The 18997-nt window shown below is 47.8% G+C and overlaps 1 protein-coding gene across 1 annotated transcript in view; it reads left to right on the top strand.

Annotated features, from left to right (window-relative positions):
• LOC144506987 (pleckstrin homology domain-containing family H member 1-like) overlaps nt 1–18997 on the top strand; it is a 174319-nt gene that overhangs the window by 140513 nt on the left and 14809 nt on the right. Inside the window, 5 exon segments of the mRNA XM_078233493.1 lie at nt 546–687; nt 4699–4841; nt 8383–8512; nt 12730–12816; nt 17572–17718. Coding sequence (XP_078089619.1) covers nt 546–687; nt 4699–4841; nt 8383–8512; nt 12730–12816; nt 17572–17718 — 649 coding nt within the window.

Genomic DNA, 18997 nt, shown 5'->3' with positions numbered 1-18997 from the left:
ACACAGTACCGTATCCCCCGGTTTATAATATACACAGTACCGTATCCCCCGGTTTATAATATACACACTGTTGCCTATTCCTGTATTAATAATATAGAGAGGGCGTGCCATCCAATGTTATATTCCGCTCAGACGTGGTGCTGTATATATTTTGTTGATATGCTCCATGCCTCTATTGGTGTTGGTGTCCTTCGCTCTGTCTTCATTGTCAATGATGGACAGTCAGCCTGTTCACCAATTTCCCATTCCAGCTGGTGGATCCTCATTGACATGAGCCTCTGTCGCCCCTTGCTGGCCACACTGTGTCATATATCGTTACAAATCTGCAAATAACAGCTCTGTGAGAAAAGCTGAATCAATTTGCAAGATCATCCCCACTCAGCAGACAGTGTGAGAGACTGAATAAATGCTGCAGAATATTCCCCGCTGGCCTGTCCCTGAGGCTAACTGTGCTTTGTACTGACAGCTCTCTCTCTCCTGTGTAACTGTTACTGTCTGTGAACTGTGTGTGCTGTTGGCCGCACTGACCCTGTTCTTCTGCACAGAATGTATTTCAGAGCTCAGGCCAAGGGTGAAACAGAGCGAGAGCGCCTCCTGCTGACGTATCAGGTTAATGATGAGGTGGTGAATGGACGATTTCCCGTCAACAAAGACCTGGCGTTGGAGGTGACTGCATTAATGGCGCAGGTTAGTGTTTGGGTCACCAAGGTGTATTATTGATACAGTTGACAGGAGCAGATGCTCAGCTCTCTGTTCAAAGTCAAAAGAACAAAGAACAGTACAGCACAGGAAACAGGCCCTTCGGCCCTCCAAGCCTGTGCCGCTCCTTGGTCCAACTAGACCAATCGTTTGTATCCCTCCATTCCCAGGCTGTTCATGTGACTATCCAGGTAAGTCTTAAACGATGCCAGCGTGTCTGCCTCCACCACCCTACTTGGCAGCGCATTCCAGGCCCCCACCACCCTCTGTGTAAAAAAACATCCCTCTAATATCTGAGTTACACTTCGCCCCTCTCACCTTGAGCCCGTGACCCCTCGTGAACGTCACTTCTGATCTGGGAAAAAGCTTCCCACCGTTCACCCTATCTATCCCCTTCATAATCTTGTACACCTCTATTAGATCTCCCCTCATTCTCTGTCTTTCCAGGGAGAACAAGCCCAATTTACCCAATCTCTCCTCATAGCTAAGACCCTCCATACCAGGCAACATCCTGGTAAACCTTCTCTGCACTCTCTCCAATGCCTCCACGTCCTTCTGGTAGTGCGGCGACCAGAACTGGACGCAGTACTCCAAATGTGGCCTAACCAGCGTTCTATACAGCTGCAACATCAGACTCCAGCTTTTATACTCTATACCCCGTCCTATAAAGGCAAGCATACCATATGCCTTCTTCACCACCTTCTCCACCTGTGCTGCCACCTTCAAGGATTTGTGGACTTGCACACCTAGGTCCCAGGGACTTACAAGTCCTATTCAATGCAGTAGATATTGAAACCCTGCTCCCCTGTCTTACAGAGAACTACCTGACTCTGCTATTCAGTGCAGCAATCCCAATGGTGTGAGCGTGGCCTGTCAGTCCCACAGTCCAGAGATGTACAGGTTGGGTGGATTGGCCATGGTAAATCAACCCCGAGTGTCCCAAGATGTGAACATTAGGGGAATTAGTGGTGTAAATGTGTCGTTTATGGGAATGGAGCGGGGGAGGGGGCGGGGGGGGGGGGGTGATAGAGCTGGATAAGATGCTTTGTTGGGGAGTCAGTGAAGACTCGATGGGCCGAATGGCCTCTTGCACTGTAGGGATTCTATGTAGGAGACTGTAGACAGATAGTCACCCTGTTCAAAAACACCCACCACCAGTAACCTCCAGATTATCTCTTTTCTCTATCGTATTTGTTCACTTCCTCAGTCTCTCTCTTTCTGCTTGTTTGCATCTTCTGTTCTGTCGCCCTTTCACTTCATGTCTTGCTCCATCTGCCCTGATCCTCACATCCCGTTCATGCTCTCATCTTCTCGCTTACGCTTTCCTGTTTCTCTCTCTCTCTCTCTCTCTCTTGTTTGTATTCCCATTTCTCATGTTCCCTTTCTTTCTCTCTCTCTCAGATACTCCTCCTCCCCTCCTTCCTTCCTTCCCTTCTTCTTTCCTCCCTCCCTTCTTCTCTCCCTTTTTTTTCCCTCTTTCCCTCCCTCCTTCTCTTCCTTCCCACCCTCCTCCCTTCCCACCCTCCTTTCTTCCCACCTTCCTTCCTCCCACCTTCCTTCCCTCCCTTCTCTCACGTTCATTTTGCTCTCTTTCTATCTCTGTCATGGAAACGTAGAAAATAGAAGCAGGAGTAGGCCTTTCAGCCCTTCTGAGTCTGCTCCACCATTCATTATGATATCTCTCTATTTTATCCTTTCTCCTTCACGTCCATGTCTATTTTGTTTTCGCTCCCACTCTTTTCTCATCTTTGTGTTATGTATGTAACAATTTTCCAAATTTCTTTTCTCAGAACAGCTTGAGTTGTGTTGCTGTGCTACCTGTGGGGGATCTGGGCTGGTTGCCATGGGCAACGAGCCACGTTTTATCAGTGCAGCTGTACATGGTTTCACCCACGTTGCCTTCCTTCTCGAAGGAGTGGAAGGTGACAAGGCAACCGAAGGTACCCCCCCCCCCCAATCACCTCCCCCGCCCCCCCTCCCCCTCACCCAGCTGCTACACACGCATACCTCCCAGCTTGGGGCATTGGACATTGTTTGTGATCAGGAACCCTAGTTCATTGTGTTCCTCACTGCTGCCTCACAGCACCAGAGAGGCAGCAGTTCGATTCCCGGCTGTCTGCGGAGTCTACACGTTCTACCCGTGTCTGCGTGGGTTTCCTCCGGGTGCTCCAGTTTCCTCCCACAGTCCGAAAGACATGCTGGTTAGGTGCTTTGGCCGTGCTAAATTCTCCCTCAGTGTACCCAAACAGGCGACATGGGGATTTTCACAGTAACTTCATTGCAGTGTTAATGTAAGCCTACTTGTGATACTAATAAATAAACTTTAATAAACTTTAAATTTTCCCCTCCCCTCCTTTACTCAGCAGCTTTGAAGCTAAATTCAGCACATCAGTTGCCTTTAGAGAATCTTCTAGAATAGAAAGAAGCCATTTCACCCATTGTACCTCTACTAGCCCTTTGGGACTAATTGGAGAGTTCATTCAATGTCCTCTTCTCCCCAAAGCCCTGAAAATGTTTGCCTTTTCAACTATTTATCAAAAGTTACTCCTGAATCTGCTTCTGCCACCTTTCTGGTAGCGTATTTCAGATCACAACACCCGAATAAAAGAATTCTCCTCATATCTCCCCTCTTCCTTTTGCCAACTATCTTTAATCTGTGTCCTCTGCTTACTGACCTGCCTGTGGAAATAGTTTCTCCTCATTTGATTCAGCATTATTCCGGTTTCCTCCGGGTGCTCCAATTTCCTCCCACAGTCCAAAGATGTGCGGGTTAGGTTGACTGGCCATGCTAAATTGCCCCTTAGTTTCAGAGGGATTAGGAGGGTGAATATGTGGGGTTACGGGGATGGGACATAGGTGGGATTGTGGTCGGTGCAGACTCGATTGGCCGAATGGCCTCCTTCTGCACTGTAGATTCTAGATTCTAAAACCCTTCATCATTTTTACACATTCATTAAAACAGCCCTGCAGCTTCTTTGATCAAAGGAGAATAATCTTCTGCAGCCTTTCCGCAGCCAGCTTAACGTAGATAAGAGAATGCAAGCTCGGACCCACTTGGTTTGTGTGGCTCAGTATTGCACATGACTAAGCACCCGGAAATGAATTGCTTCCTCCTCCAGGATACATAATGGAATGAAGGGATATGGGGATGGGGAAATTGGATTTAAGGTGTAGAAGCTCTGATCTAAATGAAGAGTGGAGCAGGTTCAGGAGCTGAGAGTCTAACTCCTGTTCCTACTCGTTTAGCCACGGGCTGCCTTTCCCTGCATGGGCATTAATGCAGGTCGAGTGATCCAGGATTCTGCTGCATAGATCGAATGTTGTCCTTGGCCTTTTTTAATGATGTTTCCCTGCAATTTTCCAGGAGTTGCTGTCCAGTTGAAGGATTTTTAACTTTTCTGATGATGCTGACAAGGTCACAGTGCTGTTCGGAGGGGAGTTCCTGGATTTGAGTGAACTCTCCTGAATCACTGCAGCCTCTGTGGTGTCGCTACGCCCACTGTGCTGTTCGGAGGGGAGTTCCTGGATTTGAGTGAAGGAACAGTGATATAGTTCCAAGTCAGGCTGGTCTGTGGACTTAGAGGGGAACTTGCAGGTGGTGTTGCTCCCGCTGCCCTTGTCCTTTGAGGTGATAGAGATCGTGACCAAATTCTCCACACCCCACCTGTTGCATGTTTCATGGTGGCAGAGGTGGCCTGCCCTAGGCCAGTGGCGGGACCCTCTGGTCCCACTGTTGCCAACTGGGTTTCCTGTTGTATGGACCCCCCCCGCTGCCGGGAAAGTCACGGCAGGGGGCCGCTGGCAGCGGGACCGGAAGATCCTGCCAGTGGGAATGGCCAGATAATTCCGGCTCATGGATTTGGAAGGTGCGCTGAAGGAACATTGATGTGTCACTGCAGTGTGTCCTGGAGATGGTACCCATTGTCCGCCAGTGGTGGAGGGAGTGATTATTTACGGTGATGTTTCAGAGTTTGTGATGGGAGTGTGTGATTCCTGCAGATAGAGTATGGAGACCTGGCACGCCCCAATCCTTCCAGTCCAGGTGGCAGCTCCCAGTCTAAGATGCAGCAGTTTCTACAGCAGGTTCTGGAGAAATTCTACCCCAAGCACTACAGACAAGGCTGCACCCCTGAACAGATCAGGTAGGCCTCGCCTCTTTTCTTCCCGTTTTAACCGTACAAGTGGATTCTCTGCCCTTCCCAAAGAAAACCAATGATCAGAGTAAAGCCTAGGAATGTGTGACAGGTTTGAACCTTTGTCTGATTAAAGCTCAAAGTCAGGCAATGGCCTAAAGAGGCTAAAATTGAAGCTGATGGAACTGAAGGCAAAATATTGACTAATTGGGTAGGCGGTCAGAGAGTAGCAGTAATGGTTATGTACTCGAATTAGAAGCAAATGACTAATGTTTGCCATAAGATCTGCAAAGTGACGGCACAATGGCTTGGAGGGTGGCACAGTGGTTAGCACTGCTGCCTCACAGCGGTTAGCACTGCTACCTCACAGCGCCAGGGACCCGGGTTCAATTCCAGCCTCAGGTCACTGTCTGTGTGGAGTTTACACGTTCTCCCCGTGTCTGCGTGGGTTTCCTCCGGGTACTCCGGTTTCTTCCCACAGTCCAAGGATGTGCGGGTTGGGTTGACTGGCAATGCTAAATTGACCCTAGAGTCAGGGGGATTAGCAGGGTAAATGTGTGGGGTTACTGGGATCGGGCTTGGGTGGGATTGTGGTCGGTGCAGACTCAATGGGCCGAATGGCCTCCTTCTGCACTGTAGGGTTTCTATGATTCTAAGTGACATTGATAGATTGAGTCGACTGTGAGTCTAAAAGCAGGAATGTGCAGGGTTACAGGGAGAAGAAGGAGCTGGCAGTAGGTAAACTGCTCCTATGGAGAGCTGGCACAGACATGGTGTGTTAAATGGTCTCTTTCTGTGCTATACAGAGGAATGCAGTGGTGTAGTGGTACTTACACTTGACTAGTAATCCAGAGACCCAGGATAACGTTCTGGGGGCACGGGTTCAAATCCCACCACGGCAGATGGTGAAATTTGAATTCAAATTAAAAGTCTACTGATGACCATGAAACCATTGTCGATTGTCAGAAAAACCCATCTGGTTCACTAATGTCCTTTAGGGAAGGAAATCTGCCGTCCTTACCTGATCTGGCCTACATGTGACTCCAGAGCCACAGCAATGTGGTTGACTCTCAGCTGCCCTCTGAAATGGTCTAGCAAGCCATTCCGTTCAAGGAAATTGGGAATGGGCAATATACGCTGACCAGCGATGCCCACATCCCATGTAAAAAAAAATCCTGTGCCTCTGCGACGTGAGTGGCTAAACTCTGCCTGATGGATTTCAACCCAAGTCAGTGGATCACAAAAGGACTGACCTAAGTATTATTTAACTGGTGAAATGCGAGCAAGGGTGGAGGTAGTAAGAGATTTAAGGATCCACGCACAGGATCTCCATCATGGAGTGGCCAGGTACAAAAACAAAATGCAAAGGGCTAATTAAATGTTCGTCTCCAAACCGGGTGTCGAAAATTAAAGGGAGGATCACTTGGTCAGGCCACATTTGCACCTGTCCAGTTCCAGCTGATGCATTTCTTTCCTTCGAGTTCTCTGCCCGAAAGCAGGTTCTTGGTGATGTTTTACTAAGGATTGGGTAAGGAGGCAGGCCTGAATCTACCACAGCGTAAAGAGGATTGAACTCCGTGCACTGGCATTAATCCAGTCCACACACCAGCCATTTAGCCAACTGAGCTAACCAGTGCCCCCAGACAGGAATATATCGGCCTGGAAATGAGTAGATTGCAGATTCACCAGAATGTAATCAGGACCAATGTCCCCTCTAATTTCTCCTTGCCGTCCATAGCCTGTTTGTTGCACTGCGCTGTAGCTTTAAGGTTGCCCCAGGGCCATGCCCGCAAGCCTCCTCACCACCATGTATGGCCTGATTCTCCCCCGCGTGGCAAATAGGAGAAGGGGAAGGCCTTTTGGCCCTTCGAGCCTGTTCCGCCATTCATTATGATCACGGCTGATCATCCAACTCAATAGTCTAATCCCGCTTTGCCCCCCATAACATTTGATCCCCTTCGCCCCAAGTGCTATATGTAACTGCTTCTTGAAAACATAAAATATTTTGGCCTCAAGTACTTTCTGTGGTAACTTATTCCACACATTCACCACTCTCTGGGTGAAAAAATTTCTCCTCAGCTCTGTCCTCAACGGTCTACACTGTGACCCCCGGTCTGGACACCCCCACCATCAGGAACATTCTTCTTGCATCTACCCTGTCTAGTCCTGTTAGAATTTTATAGGTTCCAATGAGATCCCTCTCATTTTTCTAAATTCCAGCGGATACAAGAATTACGTTTAATGTTTAATGTAAGAATTTACATTCAATGTTTCCCCGGAGCTGAATCAACATGCAGTGTGCACTCTGCAATGCAGCACCATGGAATTTCCAATGTGCAGGACGGTGGCTTTGCTTGGCAGCGCCGTTCAAAGCTTGAGGCTAAATGTAGTTGTGGTACTGAGCCACGCCATTGGCTCAGATGATGGTAGAAGTGCAGTACTGAGTGATATCATTGGCTCAGATGGTGATAGAAGTGTGGTACTGTTCTACACCTGAACGTGGGAGGGCTTGACAGTCTAGGCAGTTTTAATCTGCATCTAATCTTTGCAAATAAATGTGTTTAGTTGTACACGGGCAATGGACTTTTGAATGGCCTGCCACATTGGGGCGGCACGGTAGCACAGTGGTTAGCACTGCTGCTTCACAGCTCCAGGGTCCCGGGTTCGATTCCAGGCTCGGGTCACTGTCTTTGTGGAGTTTGCACATTCTCCTCATGTCTGCGTGGGTTTCCTCCGGGTGCTCCGATTTCCTCCCACAGTCCAAAGATGTGCGGGTTAGGTTGATTGGCCATGCTAAAATTACCCCTTAGTGTCCTGAGATGTGTAGGTTAGAGGGATTAGCGGGTAAAATATGTAGGGATATGGGGGTAGGGCCTGGGTGGGATTGTGGTCGGTGCAGGCTCGATGGGCCAAATGGCCTCTTTCTGCACTGTAGGGTTTCTGTGATTTTCCAGCCCCACTCCCACTGCGACGGGGCTGGAAAATTCCACCCAAGAAGATTGAGGGATGATCAGCTTGAGGTGTTTAAAATGTTGAAATGATTCAGCAAGGCAGCTGCAGAGTAACCAAATCCTCTTGTGGGGGAATCAAGACCAAGAGAAAGTAAGCTTCAAATTAGATCGAAAAATCAGGAGTGAAATCAAGGGGTGCTTTTTTCACAAAAGGGGTGGTGGAAATCTGGATCTCTGTGTCCCAAAAGGCTGCAGATGCTGGGAAGGACAATTGGAGCTTACAAGAGAGGTGGTTAGATTTTTGATAGGGAGGGCCTCCAAGGATAGGGAGGTAACGTTGGAAAATTGAGTTGAGTTGCAGGAGAGTCATGATCCGATTGAATTGCGGAACAGGAAGGCTGAGTGGATTCCTCTTCCTCTTCCCAATGTTCCAATATTCTCAGTGCTCCAGGAAGACTCAGCACTTTAACAGAAGAGGGGAGAAAATGAAGGTGGGGGCAATGGGGTGAAGACAGGAATGTTCCTCATGTGCGCCTGCGCTCTCTGGATTATTGCGGCACTGTTTCTCTTTATAATGCTCATCCTCTCTATTCAAACAGACAACTGGCAGACAGACTGGCTACAAAATGGATGCTGCTGAGAGGGTGCAGCGGAGCTGAATGTGTGCGGATATACCTGACGGTTGCCCGAAAGTGGCCGCTCTTTGGAGCAAAGCTTTTCCCGGCAAAGGTAAAATCCAGATGAATGTAACAAGTGGCCCAATCAAATAGTGGAAGGCAAAGTGCCTCTGGAGTTTCAGGATTACACCGCCAACACCCCGATTAAAGCACAAATAGTCCATTGTTGATCTCTATCGCCAAGACTACATCCTTTCACCTTCCTAACAGCATCTGTCTCCACCTCTGTCTCATTCTAAGCGTTTTTTTCTTCATTGAGAGTCACATGTAAGCCAGACCAGGTAAGGGTGGCAGATTTCCTTCCCTAAAGGACATCCAATGACAATCATTACTGGTACTAGCTTTTATATTCCAGATTTAATAATTGAATTTAAATTCCACCAGAGAATGAACCTGGGCCTCTGGATGACTGCCCCAGTGACATACACCATTCCCTTTGCTGCTGAAACAATTCAGGGCAACTGCCTTAATCATCTGTACCTCTGTTCTACCATTCACACATTCTGATCACTTAATGGACACCCTTAGCATCTTTCTCAGCCTTCTTCATCCTCATTTACATTCCCTTTGTCCAATTACAACACCCCCCACCTCCCACCCTCATAATATAAATCTTTTCTTTGCTCTTAGCTCTGATAAAGGGTCATCCTGATTCGAAACATTGACTCTATTCTCTCTCCACAGATGCTGTCAGACCTGCTGAGATTTTCCAGCATTTTCTGTTTTTGTTTCAGATTCCAGCGTCCGCAGTATTTTGCTTTTAACCCTAAACCCGAGCTCATGCGAAACTCTGCCATGATTACCCTGACCTGTAGCAAGTCCTGTTCGCCCACTGTGCTCACTGACCCACTTTGGGTCAAAATCCTCAGTTTTAAAATTCTCATCCTTGCTTTCAATTCCTTTCCTAGCCTCACTTCTCCCTGTCTCAGTAGTTTCCTGCAGCCCCCACATCCCCCAGGAATCTCCACGCTCCCCCAACTCACACCTCTTGAGCATCTCTGATGTTCATCACTCAGCATTTGGTGCCATGGGTGAGATTGTCTGGCCTCCTAGGAGCCAGTGCGGAGGGATCCTCCTGTGCCACCGCTGTCAATGGCAATTCCAATTAAAGCTACCTCATGCCGCTGGGAAGCCCGCAGCAGTGGGTGCACCGCTGTCGGGACCAGAGAATCCCGGCAGCATGGACTGCCAGAGAATTCCAGACCCTACATTTTGGAATTCCCTCTCTACAGCTGCCCGCCCCTCCCAATTCTCGCTCCTCCTTAAACTACCTCTTCAAGCAAGGATTTGGTCATCTGTACGTGGCTCAGTATCACATTCTGTCCACTGATGCTCCTCTGATGTGCCTTGAAACATTTTTGTACACTTACAGTGCTTGTACACTGAGTGCCTTTGAATGAGGGACCCCCCCCCCCCTCACTCCCACAGGGCTTTAAGGTTTTCCACATGGTGTTTCTCTTGCCCAGGGCTGGGTGAATATCAGCAGTGCCGGGATGAGGCCCTCAAGTTGGCATTGATTGCCCATTTAAGGGCCCAGTTGGTGGTGGGGCAGGAAGGCTGTCAATGAGCCTAATCGCCACAGAGGCAGGAAGCTGGCATTGGTTCCACCAGTCCCACCAAACTCACCCTGGAGAAGGGCATTCAATTCCACTCCCTATTTCCAGATATGTTTGAATGTCCCCGGTGGGCTTTAGAAAGAGAGGGCTTGGGTTTTTGATTTGTTTGACAGGGGTCCTCACTATTCTGATCCCTTTAAACTCTCTGCGTGTGATTTCATGGCCTCACTCGTCCCGAAACCGTAGAACCCCGCCCGAGGTCAGCGGACTTTCCCATTGTCCGCCCCTCGCCCGCTCCGATTCCCGTGGTGGGCTGGGCGGTAAAATTCCAACCCATGATTCTGAAATTAGCTGCAGTTCATGGGAGTTAGTTTTTGCTGCTGTTTTCTCCACACTCACTCGAGCTGTGTGTGTGGGTAAAATGGCCTGTGCTGTCATTAGTCCCAAGTGCTAGCGTCTCCGCTGCTTTCTGTTCTGACTGTTTCACTAATGGAATGGGATGGTTTTTACATTAATTCACACCCATAATTCCAACCAGTGTACTTTATAAAAGCTATCCAATTAGTCCCACTCCCCATGTCCCCGCAATTGTTACCTTTTCAAGTACGGTACTTGTATCAGAACCTTTTGACAATGACGATTGAATGTGTTTCTACCGCCAATGCATTTCAGAGCATAACGAGTCATTGTGCAAAGATAATTCTCCTCCCCTCCCCTCTGGTCCTTTAGCTACTTGCCTCCCAATAGAATAATCCCAGCATCTTTGTCTGAAGTTTAAACAGGATTGCGTATGTACATCACAGAACCAGGCCATTCAGCCTCATCAGCCCATGCTGGCATTTGAGCTTTACTCCAGCCTCCTCCCATTTTTGTTTAATAAATATCTCATCCTAAACATTCTATTCCTTTCTTTCCTCATGTGCTTGTCTGGCTCCCCCTATAATACTGTTAACTTAAACCTGTGTTAGCGAGTTCCACGTTCTCATCACTCTTCGAGTAAGGAACTTCCTTCTGAATTCCCAATTGGATTTCTTGGTGACTGTCTTAGATTAAAAGTCTCTAGCTATGCTCAGGCAACACGGTGGTACAGTGGTTAGCACTGCTGCCTCGCAGCGCCAGGGACCCTGGTTCAATTCCGGCCTCGGGGCACTGTCTGTGTGGAGTTTGCACGTCCTCCCCGTGTCTGCATAGGTTTCCTCCGGGTGCTCCGCTTTCTTCCCACAGTCCAAAGATGTGTGGATTAGGTGGATTGGCTGTGCTAAATCACCCCTTAGTGTCAGGGGGCTAGCTAGGGTAAATGCATAGTGTTGTGGGGATAGGCCCTGGGTGGGATTGTAGTCAGTGCAGACTCGATGGGCCAAATGGCCGCCTCCTGCACTGTAGAATTCTATGATTCTACCCGTGCCAAGTTGGTTAATCCAGTCAATATGCATGTTAAAGTCATCCATAATTACTGCTGTGCAGACGAGGGTTCACTTAGTAGCTGGTTTTTTGGCCTTTGTGTGAGACTTGAGCCTTGGCAAATTGGAACGCTTGTGGTCTGTCCTGTACTGAATGTGTACTCCTATGTCAAGATGTTTGACTGTGTACAACAGCATGGCCAAAATGTACATGGCAAAAAGAACTGGAGCCATTATGCAGCCTTCTTGTGCCATTGGTGACAGGGAGGCATCTGATAAGGCACAATCCTGCAACACACCGGCCATCAGAATGTCCTGGAATGAGCAGGTGACCGCGGCCAACTTTTCAGGGCACCAATATTTACAGCACCTTCCAAACCCACAACCTCTACCATCTAGAAGGACACTCTAGTGGGAGCACCAGCACCTGGAGGTTCCCCTCAAGCCACTCACCATCCTGACTTGGAAATATATCGCTGTTCCTTCATTGTCGCTGGGTCAAAATCCAGGGACTCCCTTACTAACAGCACTGTGGGTGTACCTACACCATACGGACTGACTCACCACTTTTTCAGGGGAAATTGGGAGTGGGCAAAAAATGCTGGCCGAGCCAATGACACCCACATCCTTTAAATGAATATATTTTAAAAACTGTACCAAAGGCCTTGGAGAGGTTAATGTACATCATTTGGTGATCCTGGTTCTGCTTATGAAGGCAAATGTCTGGCGCACTCAGAACTGGATGGTTCCTAATATGTATACCCACGCGTTTCTGATACCAACCTTGTCAACCTCCTCTGCACCCTCTCCATAGCTTTGACATCCTTTCAAAAGTTTGTTGTCCTGAATTGGCAGCAATTCTCTAGATGTTGCCTCACTAGTGATTTTAACCCTTTAGCATAGTTAGCATGGTACAGTAATAAAACTGCTTATATAGTGGCAGTAATTTCATTATGGTAATGTGGATTTTTAACACTACTGATCTCCAACATCTCTCCTTTCCCATTCTGTCTTATTTTTTACTGAGAGCCAAATGTATGCGCAGAAAAGTACTGATGTGTTGACATTCCACTGTCCGGTAGGACAAATTTTCAGCAACTTTATATATTGAACAGATGCCAGGCTGGCTTCAGAGTATAATATACACCTCAGTGTGATACGGTGTGATTTCATGTCACTGATTGATGCTCTTCGTGTCTGCTTTTCATGACTTCTTTCCACTGTAGCTCTTTGGCTCTTTCCACTGTATGCTGTGAGGTCTTTTTGGCTCTTCATGAATGTGAGGCTCTAACCAATTCTTTTCATCTCTCTAGCCGATTGCACCTTCGCCCCTTGATGAGAAGCCTGTCTGGTTAGCAGTGAACGAAGATGGTATCAGCATACTGGAGTGCAGCACAACGGTATGAGTCCACCTTGAGAGAGGATGGGCCTGGTTTGAGTCTAGTATGGGCTGACCTGGGGATAGAGTATTTATGATGTGGAGTTGCCGGCGTTGGACTGGGGTAAACACAGTAAGAAGTTTAACAACACCAGGTTAAAGTCCAACAGGTTTATTTGGTGGCTTTTGCTTCCAAATAAACCTGAGTGTTCAGCAGAGTGGTACAAGACATTGTTCCGAGGGATGCACAATCCTCCTATCCCACTGTTCTCATTGCTTGCAAGCCTCTCCAATCCGGCACATGTTTAGCTGGTCCTGGACTGTAGGGCCTACTCAAATTTGGGACAGGCCTGGCCCACTTGGGATAAGAAACACTGGTCCTCTATCCCCCTATCCAGATACAGGCTTTTATTATCTCCTTACATCACCCGCTGACAAGAACAGAAATACCAATCCCCACCCCAGCTTCTCATAAATCATGAGACAAACCCTTAAAAATCAGGGAATCGTGAGTTACTATTTTTTCAAATATAAAACCCAGTGTAGATTGACAGTTTATAAATCTCATTAGTGACCTATTTAATTTCACAGGTTAGAGCTCTTGACTAAAGCTATATTACTGCATCTGAATATGCTTTATTAAAAACAACTACCAATTATCTCCATCCGTGTTAAAGAAGGAACCGTTCACCGCTATAGTCACTCTGGTCTGGAAGAGCTGCCCCTTGAAGAGGGAATCCTGACCCATGTATCCCAGCTTAATGCATTAATACATTAAAAAATATATTTACCTACAGTGGAATATCCAGAATCAGTTCCAAATTTGAGTTATTCAAAATATGATTGTGGCAGCCCTGTTAATGCAAACACATGGATTATAATTATAGGGGATGCGACGGCCTAGTGGTATTATCGCTAGACTCTTAATCCAAATGCTCAGCTAATGTTCTGGGGACCCGGGTTCGAATCCTGCCACGGCAGGTGGTGGAATTTGAATTCGATTAAAAATAAAATCTGGAATTAAGAATCTACTGATGACCATGAAACCATTGCCGATTGTCGGAAAAATCCTAATGTCCTTTAGGGAAGGAAATCTGCCGTCCTTACCTGGTCTGGCCAGACGTGATTCCAGATCTGGTTGATTCTTAACTGCCCTCTGAAATGGCCGAGCAAGACAACCAGTTTCAAGGGCAACTAGGGATGGGCAATAAATGCTGGCCAGCCAGCGACACCCATGTCCCACAAATGAATAATAAAAAACTGACAGTTAAAAACCCTCTAAACCATCCAGCATGCCCCACACAATTGTGATATCTTGCATATCGGGCGGCACGGTGGCACAGTGGTTAGCACTGCTGCTTCACAGCTCCAGGGACCTGGGTTCGATTCCCAGCTTGGGTCACTGTCTGTGTGGAGTTTGCACATTCTCCTCGTGTCTGCGTGTGTTTCCTCCGGGTGCTCCGGTTTCCTCCCACAGTCCAAAGATGTGCCGGTTAGGTTGATTGGCCATGCTAAAATTGCCCCTTAGTGTCCTGGGATGCGTAGATTAGCGGGTTAAATATGTAGGGATATGGGGGTAGGGTCTGGGTGGGATTGTTGTCGGTGCAGACTCGATGGGCCGAATGGCCTCTTTCTGTACTGTAGGGTTTCTATGATTTCTATGACTATATATATATAAAATATATATACGTATAGTGTGATCTGTTCCCTACCTGTAAAATGTAAAGATTTCAGTTTCAATGATCAGTTTTAATCATTAGTTTTATAAGCAATATTTTGAAAAGGCTGTGTAGAATAATGGGTACTGAGAGCACAGTATAAATGTGTTGCAGTTTTAGTATCGATAGGCAGCATTTTGCAATTCTCCAGAACTCTTCAGGCAGGGACAACCTCAAAAGTGATAAAGTGGGATACATTGAAGAGTGCAAATCAATGGATGGTAAGAGGGGGGAATGAAAGGCGCAGTGGATGAAATGTTTCCTTCAAGCGATGAAGGGAACGGAATAAAGAGGACAGGACTATAAAGGCTGAATGAAGAGCCAACAACAATGACAAAGTTAAAACCTTGGGGCACAATTTTCCGTTCTCTGCACAGAGTGCTGGCTGAGGTGAGAAGCCCCTCACAGGCTGCAAAGCCGACTTTCCTCTCCAGATCATAGAATCATAGAAATCATAGAAACCCTACAGTGCAGAAGGAGGCCATTCGGCCCATCGAGTCTGCACCGACCACAATCCCACCCAGGCCCTACCCCCACATATTTTTACCCACTAATCCCTCTAACCGACGCATCTCAGGACTCTCAGGGGCAATTTTTAACCTGGCCAATCAACCTAACCCGCACATCTTTGGACTGTGGGAGGAAACCGGAGCACCCGGAGGAAACCCACGCAGACACGAGGAGAATGTGCAAACTCCACACAGACAGTGACCCGAGCTGGGAATCGAACCCGGAACCCTGAAGCTGTGAATCAGCAGTGCTAACCACTGTGCTATCGTGCACCATGTGCAGAAAAAATCCGGAGGTGCGGCCCACGCCAATAGCTGGGAATTCCGAAAAAGCCGGTAGCTGGGAATCCCGAAATCCGGGCGTCCTTTTTAAGGAGTGTCCTGATCTCCAATAGGTAACGCAGGAACCTGGACATGGGGGTCACTCCCCCTAGGACATGCCGCACCCCCCCCCCCCCTTCCACACAGATATGAGGGACCGCCTCCCCACAGACATGGGAAACACCCCTGCACCACACACACACAAGGGAGCCCCCCCCCCGACCCCCTACATGCACATGGGAATCCCCTCAATGGAGCTCCCCAAAGGGCTCCTCTTGGCATTGCCCCCGGGAATTAGAGGAAGCCCACTAATTATATTGAAATGAGATTCCCGACCTTCCTGGGCGGAAAGACATTACATCACCTACTGGTGGGGGGGGGGCAGGTGTATAACAAGATCTCACTGGTGAGATTGGTGGCACGGTGGCACAGTGGTTAGCACTGCTGCCTCACAGCGCCAGGGACCTGGATTCAATTCCTGGCTTGGGTCACTGTCTGTGTGGAGTCTGCACGTTCTCCCCATGTCTGCGTGGGTTTCCTCCAGGTGCTGTGGTTTCCTCCCACAGTCTGAAAGACGTGCTGGTTAGGAGCATTGGCCATGCTAAATTCTCCCTCAGTGTACCCAAACAGGTGCCGGAGTGTGGCGACTAGTGGATTTTCACAGTAACTTCATTGCAGTGTTAATGTAAGCCTACTTGTGACACTAATAAATAGACTAAACATTCAGAGATTCTCCTTTTCCAAGTCTCATGATATTTCGTGCCCACGTCACCATTTGCATTCACGGCAAACATGGCTGCAAAATCGCGGTGTTGGTGTTAGGCATGTATCGGGAGAATGCAGGAATTTGAAAATTAGGCCAAAAATGTGGGTCAGTTGCTGAGGGCTTCTATAGCCTGAGTCACGGTGGAGAAAGACAGCAGTGGGACTCTCCCACTGACCCCACTACCCCACACCTCCGGCCACAGGATATTTATTACATTTTTCTTAATAAAAGCTAACGGCCTCGCAGAGCTGCTTCCTGTAACCAAGTTGTCATTCACCGAATGGGGATTGGGTGGCCTGTGAATCGAAAATCAGTCTCCAGTACACTGCTGCGTGCAACGCTGGAGGAAAATCATTCCAAAATCTGTTTTAAAAATTGTATTTGTGTCATTTTCTTTGAACATTTCTCTTTACCAGATATAAAAATATTGAAAATGAGTGGGGATTGGGGGAGATGCCGTTTCACTGATAGTCAAGTATCATCCAATTGGGCAATGAATCTTTTTGCTTTCCGATTGGCAGTGGAAGGCACAAGGATGGATGTGAAAAATCAGATAATGCTGGGACCAGCAAGTCTGGCAGCATCTGTGGAGGAAGAAACAGCATTAACATTTTGAGTCCGTATGACTTCTCCAGAGACTCTAAGGAACTCGGAATGTGAACTGTGTTTCTCTCTCTGCAGACGCCGCCAGACCTGCTGAGGTTTTCCAGCATTTTCTGTTTCCATTTCCGGCATCCACAGTATTTCGTTTTTGCCCAAGGGTGTGGGTGTGTTGGCCAACTAATGGCTGGACCGTGAGGGCAAGTCGTGATGAAAGCTCCAGGAATACTTTTAATGACAAGTTGGCAACCCTAATCGGAGGGTCAGCAATCCCTGGGCGAGCTGACCTCAGTGGCAGAAAGATTGCGAGATTTCGACAGACCGAGGTCATGAGGGAGGTTGGATTTGGCTGAGAAGTCTCACCTCCACCAAACCATTTGCGAGGGTTAGCATGTCTGAGGGATTAGACAGGCTAGATTCAGAAAGAATGTTCTCGATGGTGGGGGAGTCCAGAACTCGGGGTCATAGTTTGAGGTGAAGGGGTAAACCTCTTAGGACTGAGGTCAGGAGAAATTTCTTCACACAGCGGGTGGTGAATGTGTGGAATTCAGTACCACAGAAAGTAGTTGAGGCCAAAATGCTGTGTGATTTCAAGAAGAAATAAGGAATAACTCTTGGGGCTAAAGGGATCAAGGGATATGGGGGGAAGGGAGGATCAGCATATTGAATTTGATGATCAGCCATGATCATAATGAATGGTGGAGCAGACTCGAAGGGCTGAATGGCCTACTCCTGTTTCTAGTTTTATGAGTGTGATCAATAGGAAGCCTACGTTTACTAACGAGGTGACTTTACATTTTCGGTTGTCACGGAGCAATAGGCCTGTCGTTTCTGACAGAAAGTTTCCTTTGTCTTGCCCTCAGCACCTGGTGATAAATTATTCCTACCTGTCAGTCATGACGTTTGGAGGCTGTCGTGATGACTTTATGATTGTGGTCAGCAAGGCAAAGGACGGGAACCCAACGAAGACCACCATTGAAAAACTGATGTTTGCAATGGCGAAACCTAAGGTAAGGAGTTTTGGATTGCTCACTCGATTACTGAAACCTTTCTAATAGAAACCCACAGCACGGAGGGCTGTTCAAATCAGCCCTGCTGCTGGCAACACAATACTTGGAACAAATTATCCAATTAGTTCCGCTCCTCCATTCTCACTCCAAAGCCCGACAATTATTTTTCCTTTTCAAGCGGATATCCAATTTCCTTCTGAAAGTTACTATTGATTCTGCTTTCCCACCCTTTCAAGCAGTGTATCCCAGATCATCATAACTTGCTGCACAAAAAGAATTCTCATCACCCCCTTTAGCCAATTATCTTAAATCTTTGCTTTTTGTTGACTGACCCTTCTGCCCTTGAAAACAATTTCTTCCTTGATCAAAAAATGATCCTGTTTTTGTTTTGAACACATGTTCATAGAAATCATAGAAACCCTACAGTACAGAAAGAGGCCATTCGGCCCATCGAGTCTGCACCGACCACAATCCCACCCAGGCCCTGCCCCATATCCCTACATATTTTACCTGCTAACCCCTCTAATCTACGCATCCCAGGACACTAAGGGGCAATTTTTAGCATGGCCAATCAACCTAATCCACACATCTTTGGACTGTGGGAGGAAACCGGAGCACCTGGAGGAAACCCACGCAGACACGAGGAGAATGTGCAAACTCCACACAGACAGTGACCCAAGCCGGGAATCGAACCCAGGTCCCTGGAGCTGTGAAGCAGCAGTGCTAACCACTGTGCTACCGTGCCGCCCTAAATCTCCCCTTAACATTCTCTGCTCTGTGAAGAACAAGTTAAACTTCTCCAGTCTCTCCACATAACTGGGGTCCCTGATCTCTGGTGCCATTCCAGTAATTCTCCTCCGCACACTCTCCAAGGCCATGACATCCATCTGGTAGTTTCCAGATGGGGCCTCAGTATGACAAAATTCAGGATGGGGAGTTGTAACCAATCACGAACAGAAAAAAGTTTATTTACTTATTAGTGTCACAAGTAGACTTACATTAACACTGCAATGAAGTTACTGTGAAAATCCCCGCGTCGCCACACTCCGGCATTTGTTCGGGTACACTGAGGGAGAATTTAGCACGGCCAATGCACCCTAACCAGCACGTCTTTCGGACTGTGGGAGGAAACTGGAGCACCCGGAGGAAACCCACCCAGACATAGGGAGAATGTGCAGACTCTACACAGACAGTGACCCAAGCCGAGGATCGAACCCGGGTCCCTGGCGCTGTGAGACAGCAGTGCTAACCACTGTGCCACCGTGAAAAGCCATCATAG

This window comes from Mustelus asterias, chromosome 18 (genome assembly GCF_964213995.1).
Source record: "Mustelus asterias chromosome 18, sMusAst1.hap1.1, whole genome shotgun sequence".
Taxonomy (NCBI): domain Eukaryota; kingdom Metazoa; phylum Chordata; class Chondrichthyes; order Carcharhiniformes; family Triakidae; genus Mustelus; species Mustelus asterias.
This window is presented reverse-complemented; position numbering and strand designations above follow the sequence as displayed.